The following is a 12061-nucleotide window of genomic DNA, read 5'->3' as shown; positions in this document are numbered from 1 at the left end:
CAGCTTGGGCTGTGGCTGTGGTGCAGTGCCCACCCCATCAACATGGTCCTGCTGGACTTTGTCAGACCGAGAACGGACTTTGTACAACAACCGGTGCTGCTGCTGACCCCCAGCTGATTGCACTTCCTTCCCTGCACGTGTTGTGTGCGGTGTGGCAACGGGAACGGCTTCATTCCTTCCTTTTAGCACCCAACCACAGGTCCTGGCCGATCAAACCAGAGCAGAGCCAGCCCGGTGTGGAGCATGGTACTCATGTCCCCATCATCAGCATCATGCTCCCTCCTGCCCTGTGTGGTACCCTTGGATCCGGGGTGCCCCCATCTATCACGGGCAGATTGCAGACAGACAGACAGGCTGAGCACCGCGGAGCATTGCTGAGTGCTGAGGTCCCGAGCAGCCTCTGAGCCGCCCCGCTGTGCTCTGCACTGCCCCAGTCCGCTGTCCCTATCCAACCTGGCACCCAAGTCTTGTCTGCAGCCCTGCAGTACTGCACCATTTGGTGAAACCCCGGCACCAGGCTGCGGTCAGAGCTGTTCACACCTCCACCAGAGGTGTGAGATGGGGCGGCAAGGTGGCAGCCCCACGGGTGCACCCCGGGGACAGGGGCAGACTGCAGGTGTCACACCAACCCCAGGCTCCAGAGCTGGCACTGATGCTGCCAACAGCCTCTATTGGCTGAATATTGATTTTGGAGGCTGACTGCAGTTTAATGAACATGGAGCAAGAGAGATGCAGACCCGGGTGACTTAATGATGTGCTTCCATAAGAAGCTCTGCACGATGCCCCAGGCACCCTGCTCACCCCATGCACGGGATGGACCTATGAGGACTCCCTCGAGGAACTGAATCGAAGAACAAAACCATCGTCCAGCTGGCATCATTTCCTCCCTCCAGCCTGGCACGCCCCACTCGTTGGTCCCCCAGTCATCTCTTCACTTCTCTCTTTCTTTCCGTTGGGTCTGGGTGCCTCCTTCGGAGGTGGTGGCTAATCATTGCACTTAAAAAGGCACTGCTTCCCCATTGCTGGCCAGTAAGGAAGTCGCTCGCGCGCCCTGCAGCACCGCTCAGCGGCACCCGGACATGCGGCACAACGCGCGGCCCCTGGGCGTGCTGGCAGGTAGGTGCTCACCAGCGTCCCACAACTGCCCTCTTGCTCTCACCTCCATCCATGGATGCTCCCCAAGGCCCTGGGTGTGCAGTTGGGGTTGGTTCCTCCCGTGGAACCCTCCTGGGCCCCCCCCAGAAGATGGGGTGCTGGGAGGGTGTGGGTGAGGGGATGTGGTTTGGGGTTGGTTTGGGAGCGCGGTGGCTGCGGGTGGTGGAGGGATGGGGTCTCTGTGCTTTGCCGACGTGTTCTCCTTGCCTAAACCCAGCTCGGCAGGGCCGGGTGCTGCTCTGGCACCGACCCCACGTGGATGTGGGTGACAGCAGGGCTGAGCCAGCTCGGAGCCTAGGGGACGGCTGCAGGGTTGGCACTGCCTGCTGGCCCCACGTTGGCCTGTGATGGCAGGGAGCTGCTTGGGCAGTCTCCAACCTGAGCAGATCTATGACTCTATGATTCTATGAGCTGTGTGTGCTTGGGGGTACCTCCCTTCTCCTCTTCCTCTCCCCCTGATGTTCCTCCTTCTCCCCATGCCCAGGACTCTGCCAGGTCACAGCAGTTAGCCTTAGGGACAGGGATGGCTTTGTCCCCACAGCAGGGTCAGGACCTCACCACTGCACCTGGCACTCATGGTCCTCCGCTCTGGGCCCAGCACCAGTGTATGGGCTGATGGGATCGCCGTTCCCATTGAGGATGCTCCCAGTTCTCCCTGCAACATCTCCGTGCTATCAGTGCCACCCATTCTCACGTCCCCTCACCCCGTGGTGCTTTATCTCCATATCCCCACCATCTCCCTCCTCTTCCTCCCCAGCTGTGGCCAAGGGACTCCTCCTGCTCTGGGCCGTGCCCACACACAGTGCTCAGCCCCCATCCCCGCAGCAGACCCAGGCCTTGGTGCGGCACATGGCCGAGGATGCGCAGGAGCTCTTCGAACTCTACGTGAGTGCCACCTACTGGGGCCGGGGGCAGAGGGGGAGGGCGGCCATCCGCCCAGTAACCCCATTCCTCCCAGTAACCCCATTCCCCCCAGTAACCCCATTCCTCCCAGTTAATCCCATTCCCCCCCAGTAACCCCATTGCCTTTCCGGCATGCAGGAGCAGGAGCAGCACCTGGCCCACAACTTGTGCCGGGCCAACATCTCACTGGAGTGGCTGCGGGGGACTTTGGGGCCACGGGAGAGGGATGTGCGAGCTCTGCACGGCGCCATGACCCGCATGGAGCGGGAGCTGCAGGACATCACCCGGCACCAGAGCGATCTCCATCCGCCCGACGCCACCATCCTGCGCCGCCTCCGCAGCGCCCGCATGAAGGTGCGCGGGTTGCTGGCCCACCTGCAGGACACCATGGAGGCTCGTGGCATCATCCCCTCCACCATCCCCCCATTCCGGCGGCCGGCGGCCAGCAGGGTGTTCCAGCAGAAGCTGGAGGGCTGCCGTGTGCTCTGGAACTACGCCCGCTTCATGGCCAAGCTCAGCACACAGATGGAGGCCAGCGGCATGCGGGCACGGCGCGAGGAGAGGGGACGGCGGAGAGGCCGGCGGCGGGGATGGAGGACAAGCAGACCCTAAAGGAGACCTCAACGCCAACAACAAGCCTGCAGGACTGCACTTGGACGTAGAGCTGTGCCCGGTGCTGGCACCGGGGTCACTGTGGGTTGGTGACAGCCCGCCCTGCTGGATTTTCCAGTGATTCAATGGGTCCGGTGACACGGCCTGACTAAGGGGCCCAGCACCCGCACACAGCACAGCATTGGCTGCGAGTGCCACCCATCTGTCCCCCTGCAACCCCCACTGCCATCTCAGGGCGTTTGGTGACCCTGGAGCTCAGAGCCCCTGCGAGCTTGGCGTTCTTCCCCTCCTCGTGTCCTTCCCATCATCTTGGTGTCCTCCCATCTTGGTGTCCTCCCATCTTGGTGTCCTTCCATCTTGGTGTCCTCCCATCTTGGTGTCCTTCCATCTTGGTGTCCTCCCATCTTGGTGTCCTCCCATTTTGGTGTCCTTCCATCTTGGTGTCCTCCCATCTTGGTGTCCTTCCATCTTGGTGTCCTCCCATCTTGGTGTCCTCCCATTTTGGTGTCCTCCCATCTTGGTGTCCTTCCATCTTGGTGTCCTTCCATCTTGGTGTTCTTCCATCTTGGTCTCCTCCCATCTTGGTGTTCTTCCCCTCTTGGCGTCCCCACTCACCTGGTGACTCTGTGAGCTTGGGGTCCCTATTAGCATTGGGTCCCTTCAAGCTTGGTGTCCTTGCAAGCTTTGTGTCCCCACTCCCTTGGTGTCCCTTCAAGTTTGGTGTCCCCACTCAGTTGATGACTGCACTCACTTGATACCCCTACAAGCTTGGGGTTCCTATTAATTAGTGAGTGGTGACCCCACACACTTGACATCCCCACCCAATGTCCCCCCACACATGGTGTCCCTTCCCAGCATCCTCATGGGCACACTGAGCTCACCCCTGTGCTTTCCTCCTCACCCTGCTCCCTCTCTGTCCCCACCGTCCCCGTGCCCACCCATCCCCTCATCACCCCACACCCTAGTTGCCCCCCGCTGTTTGGCACAGCCCCGCGCTCTGGCAGTGATCACCGACCCCCCCATAACTTATACATGACAGCGGTACCTGTATTTATTGAAGCCATCACATTAATTTAATGCGTCCCCGCGCTGGGGACGAGTATTTAAGTTTACACTTTTAATATATAAATGGATATCTATTTTTGTTATCTATTTTTTTTAATTATTATTGTATTGTGTTAAAGTATAAATGTGATGATGTTTTATTTATGAACCCAAACATCGTTTTGTACTGGCAGAAGGGCATCGACCCTTTATTTTTCTATGGCAGCAGATGGAAATAAAGTCTTGACCTCGGCCTGAGGGCCGATGTTTCCGTCCAGGTGTGTCCAAATGGCTCCTGTGGGATTCAGGCAACCCCCAACTCATCTTGTGATTCTTTGGGGGCTCTTTGGGGGTCCGGAGCTACCAGGGATCTGCCCACATGTGGGGGAGGGATGGAGGATACAGGGAAAACTAAATGGATTTGGGAACTGATCAGCAATAACCTGAATGCAAAGCGAGGTTGGGAGGAGAAGGATGGAGGGAAATGGAGCTGGCACGGCACAGCACGGTACGTGTCCTGGAGTGGGATGGGGTGTGCAATGTGTGGCTTGGGATGTGGCACAGCAGCGTGGCCCTTGGGATGGTGTGGGATGGCAGCATCGCGTGGCACCTGGCACCGCATGGGGTGTGGAGTCTCACGGAGTGGTGTGGGCTGGGAGGAGGTCACGGTGTGCCATGGCACAGGGTGCTGCGTAGCACAGCTTGAGATGTGGGACACAGCACAGTGTGGGATGTGGCAGATGGCATGGGGTGACAGCTGGGGGTGGCACAGAGTGGGAAGGGGCACATCATGGCAGGGCATGAGGCACACGGTGGGACATGACATGGCAGCAGGAACAGGAGGGGATGTGACATCAGGTACGTGATGAACATGGCACGTGGCAATGGGATGTGGCACATGGCACATGGCACACGGTGGATGTGGCACATGGAGGATGGGATGTGGCACATGGCACACAGTGGATGTGGCACACAGCATGGCACAGTGTATGGCTGCACTGCCTGGCCCTGGCACTGCACCCGGCCTGGCACTGAGCACCACTTGTCACACGGCCCCATGCCAAGCGTCACCGTGCCACACAGCCCCATAGCAGCCTGGGGACATGCCGGGGGCCCACTGCCACCAAGCACTGTCCCTGCTGAGTCAAATATCCTAAGACCTGGTCATGTGGCACCATGGAGTCACTCGTTCCTCACCGTGTGCCCGGCTGTGCCGGCGGCACTGACTCAGTTGCAGGCAGCATCGCCACTGGGACGGCCACCGCTGCCATTTGGGGACCCTTTGGGAACGATGTCACCATGAAGCAGCCCGAGCTGGCCCGGCGTGTCACCTCCTGCCAGCTGCCATACCCTGCTGAGCCACCTCAGGAGGAGGCAGCGTGGAGGGGCTCCGAGGGCACAGGTGGGTGATAGTATCCTCTGAGACCAGGGACACCTGCGGGTCCCAAGTAGTGTAGGGGAAGTGGGAGCCCCTCTATGCTCAGGGGAGCAGGATCCGGCCCCAGGATTTGGGAAATGAGGGAATAAACTTGGGAATCAGCTCCAAGCAGAAACTAAGGATCTGCAGATGCTCGTACACCTGGGGCTGAAAATGGGGCAATGTGTGGGATGGTGGCATGCCAGCAGCCCCAGTGTCCTCAGCATCCCTACCCCCTCAGTGCCATACAGGTCCAGGGAGGACACCCTGCAGTGGGGACAGGCCTTGCTTCCTGCCTCCAGATGTGTCCCCAAGGCCATGGGGGCCATCAGCCTGCTGGGTGCCTGGCTTTGGGGTGATGCCAGAGGGATGGCACTAGTGAGATGGCACCCATAGGGAGACACTGGTGGGATGCAGGGGTTTGGGCATGCAAAAATCACCCCATGAATCAAGGGGGAATTCGTCCCCTGCCGTTATTCAGCACGGGCTTCCCCAGCACGGGGCAGCCACCTTACTCACACCTTACTCAACCCAGCACTCTGCACTGGCTGGACACGGGGGGCTGGTGGCTGTGTGTGTCCCCTGCTGGGGATAGTATGGGACAGGGGGTTAGGGACCCCAATGCCTTGGGTGGGATGGGGATGGGGACGGGATGGGACGGGGATGGAGGGCTGTTGATTGGCGGGAGGATCTGGAGATGAGGATTGGGCAGAAATGGGTGAGAAGGGGCTGCTCTCGTCCCCTCGTCCCCACGTTCCCAGGTCCCCACGTCCCCGTTGCCGTGTCCCTGCGGCGGTGACAGCCGCGGACGGCAGAGAGCAGTGTTCAGCAGGGCAGAGCAGCCCGCGGCTCCTGCCAAACCCAACCCCGAACCAAACCCGCGGCCCCGGACGTGTTCTCCCCCAGCCCCGATCCGCAGCTCGCAGCCCCGCAGCACCCAGACTCATTTAGGGGCCAAACCGCCCCAAAAAAACCCATCCGGCGCGTGGGAGCGGGGTCGGCCGGCCGCGGTCGGGATGCCGATAGCGTTGTGTCACCGCCTGCACCGAGCGCGTTCCTATTCCCTCTTTTGGGCTTTTTCCGAGTGCATCATCCCCGGGGCAGGTGGGCGTCTGCGGGGACCCCCGATCCCATCATCCCCTCCATACTGGGACCGTCGGGGCCACCGCTGCCAAATAAACTACTGGGGAAGTGCCATCCCCTGGACGGCACTGGCGATCTGTCCCGTGTAGGGTTGGTTGGTTTCCTATGGGATAACCCATGGGGTAAGCTGTGTAATACATCGTACGTGAGCAAAGAGAAGAGAGTTCAGCCCGGCTCCCCGCTCCCAGGCACGTCCCATTTTTGCACGTGGGTCATTTCCCCGATTTCCTCTCTTTTTGGCCATGGAACTGAGGGCTGATTCAGGAGCGGGGGCTGTGGGGGCTCACAGGCTGCGGGGCTGGACCTGGCTGCAGGTGAATCAGCTCCAGCGCTGCATCCTGCAGAGAAAGGCAGGGAATTGGCAGGAAGTGGCCGCAGAGGGGCTTGCGACACCCCCACCCCCAGGCTGCCCCAGAGCTGCTGATGGAGAAACACTCGTTGCCCAGGTAATTGAGTGACCCCGATAATTAAGTATGAGTTTATACGTGATGTTGTGCACATGAGCCTCCCTCCTCACCCCGCTCAGTTCCCGTTATCCCCATCCCGTCGGCATCTCTTTGCCCTTTCCCAGTAACACCAAACTGGGCTCAACTGGGATTCCATTGGTGCAGCACTTGTCCCCATTCCCCACCTTACCCCAGGGCAGACTGCGTCCCCAGTGGCAGTGACAGCAGACCCAGCCCCACAGCAATGCCAGGTGTCACCGTGCACAGCAGCACCCTGGGGACAGCTCAGCTGGGGGGCAGCTGGATGGATGGAAGCAATGAGTGGCACTGCAGAGGGTCCCACCCAACCGTGCTGTCCCCGCATCCCCCCTATTGGTGTCACCATTCCTTGACTGTCCCCTGGTGGGATGCAAGCAGGGCACAGGCTCACTAAATCTGATCAGATGTTTCAGGAAGAACAACATACAGAGCAGTGAGAGGAAAAAGGGCAGTGCCTTCAACCTGCTGCCAGCCCAGGGTGGGGAGAGGGATGGGGATGGGGAGTCCCTGCTGGTGTCACACCAACATGGGTGGCACTTGGACATGGGTCACACGGGCATGAGTGGTGCTCAGATCTGTGGCACAGGGGCATGGATGGCACATGGACATGAGTGGCACAGGGACACGGATGAGCTGCTGTGCTTGTGGCTGCTCCCCCAAAAGAGAGTGGCAGGGATGCCAGGGGGCACAACCAGCCCCCCAACAAAGCCACATCCGGGGGTCCCCTGCCCATCTCCCTGCACTGAAAAATAGAGGGGGGGGGGGGGGAAGAGAGGGAAGATCAAATATATATATTTTAATGTTCTTTCCAATTTCTTTCTGTTTGAATTTCCTCTGGCCACCCCACGGGGAAACACCGTCCAGGGAGGGGGGGGTGGTGGGGGGTGAAAGTGCTGCCGGAGCTGTGAGTCATGGCAGCACCGCGTCGGGGCGAGCGCGGCCGTGCCCCCATGTGTCCCACGTGTGTTAACACCCCCCCCCCTCCGGTCCCCCCGAACCCCACAGCCCTCCCCTCACCCCAGACCCCCCCCCCCCCTCCCCCTTTCCCAGCCACGTGCGTGAATAAAAAAGATACAAAAAGGAAACCCCACGATCCTGGTGACATCAACTTTATCAGAAGTTTATTTCTAAGAATCATTCACCATTTCCAAGCCCTTTACTTCCTGATTTAGTTTCAATAGAAGTAATGATAGTGTTTCTCCCTCTCTCCCCCCCCATCCCCCCCCCCCCCCCACCTCGCCCCCCCCTTCCTCCCCTTTCTTACAACACAAGCACACTGCAGGACCGGTATATAAACCCAGAGAAGTCCCCCAGTATGAACATGAATTTCTGAAACCCCGCACACGCCGCCCGTCTGCGCTCGGCTCTCCGGGACGGCGCTCACCATGAGGCTCATCCCCGCAGGTAACAAATCACTGCCCCCCACTCCCTCCCCCCCCACACTCCTTCCCCCCACCCTCATCCCCCCCCCCCCCTCCCTCCGACCCAGCTGAGCATCGCTGGGAGCTGGCAGCCCCGCTGCCGTCCTGGCGCTCCTCCTCACCCAACATCTGGCCGCTTATATAACTGACTCCCCAAACACTTCCCAAAGCGCCGGGGTGGGGTTGGGTTGGGTTGGGTTGGGGGGGTGAGGGGGGGGAGGAGGGGGGGGGGATGTTGGTTTTTGGTTTTTTTTTTTTTTTTTTTGTTTTTGTTTTTTTTTGGTTGTATTTTTTTCTTGGCTTTTCCTTCTTGCTTAACTTGGGAGAGCCGGGGAGGGTTGGGGGAGCGCTGCCAAAGTGGCCGGCCCCGCACACGTGCGCCCGGCCTCGCTCTGCTCGGCTGCGCAAACGGGCGCACGGAGGGGAATGGGAGCGCAGGGGGGATCGCGGAGCGGCCAGGTGAGTGCTGTCCAAGGGCTGAGAGAGGGCAAATAAAGGCGTCGCTGCTTTACCTGGGACCTGCGGCGGCGCGGAGCTTCCTACAAGTGTGGGCAGTTGGGTGTGAGCCGCAGCTCCGGGGACTTTGCTCCAGGGCTCCACGTGCTCTCCAGATCTTTGGGGCGAGGGTTGGCGAGCGGGGACCCCCCATTCCCACCCCTGCGAGCCACGCGTCGCTGACAGCGAGCTTGGAAAGGGGGATGGCGATGAGGACACCCATGTGGGGCGACCTCCCAGCTGACACCGATATGGGGGGACGCGGCACCCCGTTGTCACCCCTGTTGGGACGCGGTGACCCAGCGCTCACCCGTGCCACGCTCTCCCGTCCGGTGCCTCCAGCAGCAGCTGCGCCCGCTCTGCAGATGGAGAAACTGAGGCAGCTCTGTGGCCTCAGGGCAGGTTTCCTTGTGGGCGCCCCTGCTGAGTCAGTAGGGCCGGGGTGGGGCCTGGCTCCTGCTGCGCCCGGCCGGGATAACGGGGAGGAAATCACTTTTGCATGTTTGATTACAACCCGCAGGTCACCAGCGGGGCCGCTGCCTGTGAAATGTGGCAATGCCACCGGGTGCCCCGCGGGGACGGGAGGAGGGGGAGCCCCAGCCGGGGGGCAGGTGAGGGGCACGGGGCTGGGGGGGATGCGTGGGGCTGCAGGGGGAAGCATCGTCTCACCGACGTCGGTTTGTCCCCACCAGGTGTCGTGCCCTTTGTGGCCCTGCTGCTGCTGCAGAGGAGGCCGGTGGCCGGGCGGGCGCTGCTGGGGACGGGCTCTGCGTGTCCCACCAACGGGCTGTGCCGGGCCAATGTCCAGGAGCAGACCCGCAGGCAGGTTGCACTGCTCAACGCCACTGCACAGGACCTCTTCAGCCTCTATGTGAGCAACACCGGGATGGTGGCACGGGGTGGCCACGGTGGGGACATGGGGTGTTGTGATGGGGACGTGGAGTGGCCATGATGGGGATGTGGGTCTGTGCGGTGGGGACCGGGATGGCCACAGTGGGGGCAGAGGGACGGGGTGTGACACTTGCTGTCCCCACAGCTGAAGTGCCAGGGAGAGCCGTTCAGCAGCGAGAGCGACCGCCTCTGCAGCCCCAGCGGTATCTTCTTCCCCCCCTTCCACGTCAACCGGACCACCGAGAGGAAGGAAGTGATGGTGGCCATGTACAAGCTCTTCGCCTTCCTCAACGCCTCGCTTGGGAACATCACCCGCGACCAGGAGGAGCTCAACCCCACGGCCAAGGAGCTCCTCGACCGCCTCCACAACACCACCAAGACCACGCGAGGCCTCATCTCCAACCTCACCTGCCTGCTCTGCAAGCACTACAACATCTTCCAGGTGGACGTGAGCTATGGGGAGAGCAGCAAGGGCAAGAGCGCCTTCAAGAAGAAGCAGCAGGGCTGCCAGGTGCTCAGGAAGTACGTGCAGGTCATCGCCCAGGCTGCTCGTGTCCTCCTACCTCACCTCAGCCCCGCGTGAGCCCCGGCTCCTGCGTCCTGCAGCGACCGGGACAGCAGACATCTCCTTGCACCCATCTCACTGATGGGCACGGCGAGGCCTCACCACATCCTCACCTCTCGCCTTCCTATTTATTACCTCCTGCTGATGCTGCACCGGACCCGGGCCAACCCATGCTTTAATTTATTTCCCTGTTCAGGAGAGGACATAGGCATGGGGTTCTGTCCCCTGCACCCTGGAGCCCACGGGGATGCTCAGCCCCACAGCTTGGGTCTCATCACAGACATTGTGCCAAACCAGGAGAAGGCGACCCGCTCCCAACGGATGCCCTCCAGCATCCAACAAAAGGGATTTTCCCCTTTTGGATGCACTTGCACCCACCACAGTCAGCAGCGATGCTGGGGATGCGCTCCCACCATGCGCTGTGGGGCTGGCACCCCTACAGTGGGGCTGAACTGGGGGTGTGCGGTGGCCAGGGCTGGGTCCCGCCACCCAATGGGGACAGGGATGTGATGCCAGGGAGCACCCATGGGTGTTCGCACGGCCCACTGGCACAGACGGGGTCTTGGCCAGCGTGGGGACTCGGGGCCGAGCCTGGGGTGGTGGCAGGAGGCGCTGGCTCGTCCCTGGTGCCGGGGTGGGGGCCGGGGGTATTTATAGACTCGGACCTGGTGTTTAATAATATTAATAATAATAATAATAATAATTAATAAGATTTTTGGTAATATATATATATATATATAGAATTCTATTTAAATATTTATTTTTTTATACTTCTTTCCTCCCAGTTGTTTTATTGCGTTGTTTTGCGTTTTTGTTTTTTTTTAATAAACCAAGAGAAAGTGACCTGCTCTGGCTCCTCTTTGCTCTGATGTTCCCTCCAGATGCCCTCGGGGCCGCCCCAAAGACCCTCGAGCATCACTGAGGTTTGGGGATCACCACCCCCTGCCCCTGCTCCCGTTTCCCTCCCCACTTCCTATGAGATGGCTGCTGCTTGGCCATCCCACGGCAAAGAGATTGACCCCAGGGGATGCTGGAATTGCCTCCCAGACTCTGGGCTGCCCTGGGAGAGGCTCTGAAAAGCTCCAATCCGGCCAAGACCACCTAAGGATGCAGCCGCGCTCCGGCCCTCGCTGTCTCGCATGGGGCCGCACCGGTTAACAAGGGGCTGATTATACGGGAGACGTTGGAGCGGGATGATGAAATTTTCCTCCTCCTCCAGAGCCCTCGGGCCACCCGCCAAACCTCCCAGGCATGAGACAGGGAGCGGATGAGCTAAGATCCTGTGTGCTCATCTCGTGTCTCGGAGGAGCCCCGACAAAAAATAATCAGAGAAATGGGAAAGATTCCCCCCCTTATAAAAATGGAGCCCTCTTTGCTTTGCCCTCATGGGGCGTTCTGCTCTGGTGAGGGGTTGAGACCCTCAGCTGTGCCAACATCCCCCTTGTGCAGCAGATGTTTCCCTGGGTGTGGTGTGGTGATATCCATCACCCCGTTGTGCCAACAGGGATCAGACCTGGGTGTCCCTTGGGCACCCCGATGTCATCACCCAGAGATGATCACAGGTTTCCCATGGGATGGCCCCCCATCAGCAACCAGCTGCTGAACCCCAAAGATGGGAAAGAGGCATGGGGTGGGAGAAACTGAGGCTGGGGCCATCCTGATGACAGTGGGTCAGCACATCGCCATGGCTTCTGCCCCCTGCTCAGGGTATGGCCACCCCATCCCCACAGTGGGCATCTGGGTTGAGTGCTGTCAACTGGGCTGCCCCACGGCCACATTCACTGCTCACCCTCATTGGGGACCAACAGGTGCCAGGGTGTCACCATGTCCCTGCCTGTCCCCGTGTGCCCCATGCTTGGGGCCGGGTACTGGGACGCTCCGCGCACTGGGGCTGAGTAGGGAGTGCTGCACATCTGGATTTCTCACGCTT

General features: G+C 60.3%; 1 protein-coding gene across 1 annotated transcript; it reads left to right on the top strand.

Moving 5' to 3' along the window:
- The first annotated feature begins 8109 nt into the window (after positions 1-8109).
- Positions 8110-10250, top strand: LIF (LIF interleukin 6 family cytokine). The gene is made up of 3 exons (XM_072351363.1): positions 8110-8163; positions 9368-9546; positions 9712-10250. The coding sequence occupies exons 1-3, from the start codon at positions 8145-8147 to the stop codon at positions 10147-10149; spliced, it is 636 nt and encodes a 211-aa protein (XP_072207464.1). The 5' UTR covers positions 8110-8144; the 3' UTR covers positions 10150-10250.
- Positions 10251-12061: the final 1811 nt, after the last annotated feature.

Source organism: Excalfactoria chinensis, chromosome 16 (assembly GCF_039878825.1).
Source record: "Excalfactoria chinensis isolate bCotChi1 chromosome 16, bCotChi1.hap2, whole genome shotgun sequence".
Taxonomy (NCBI): domain Eukaryota; kingdom Metazoa; phylum Chordata; class Aves; order Galliformes; family Phasianidae; genus Excalfactoria; species Excalfactoria chinensis.
Note: the sequence above shows the minus strand (reverse complement) of the source record. Positions and strands in the feature narration are given on the sequence as shown.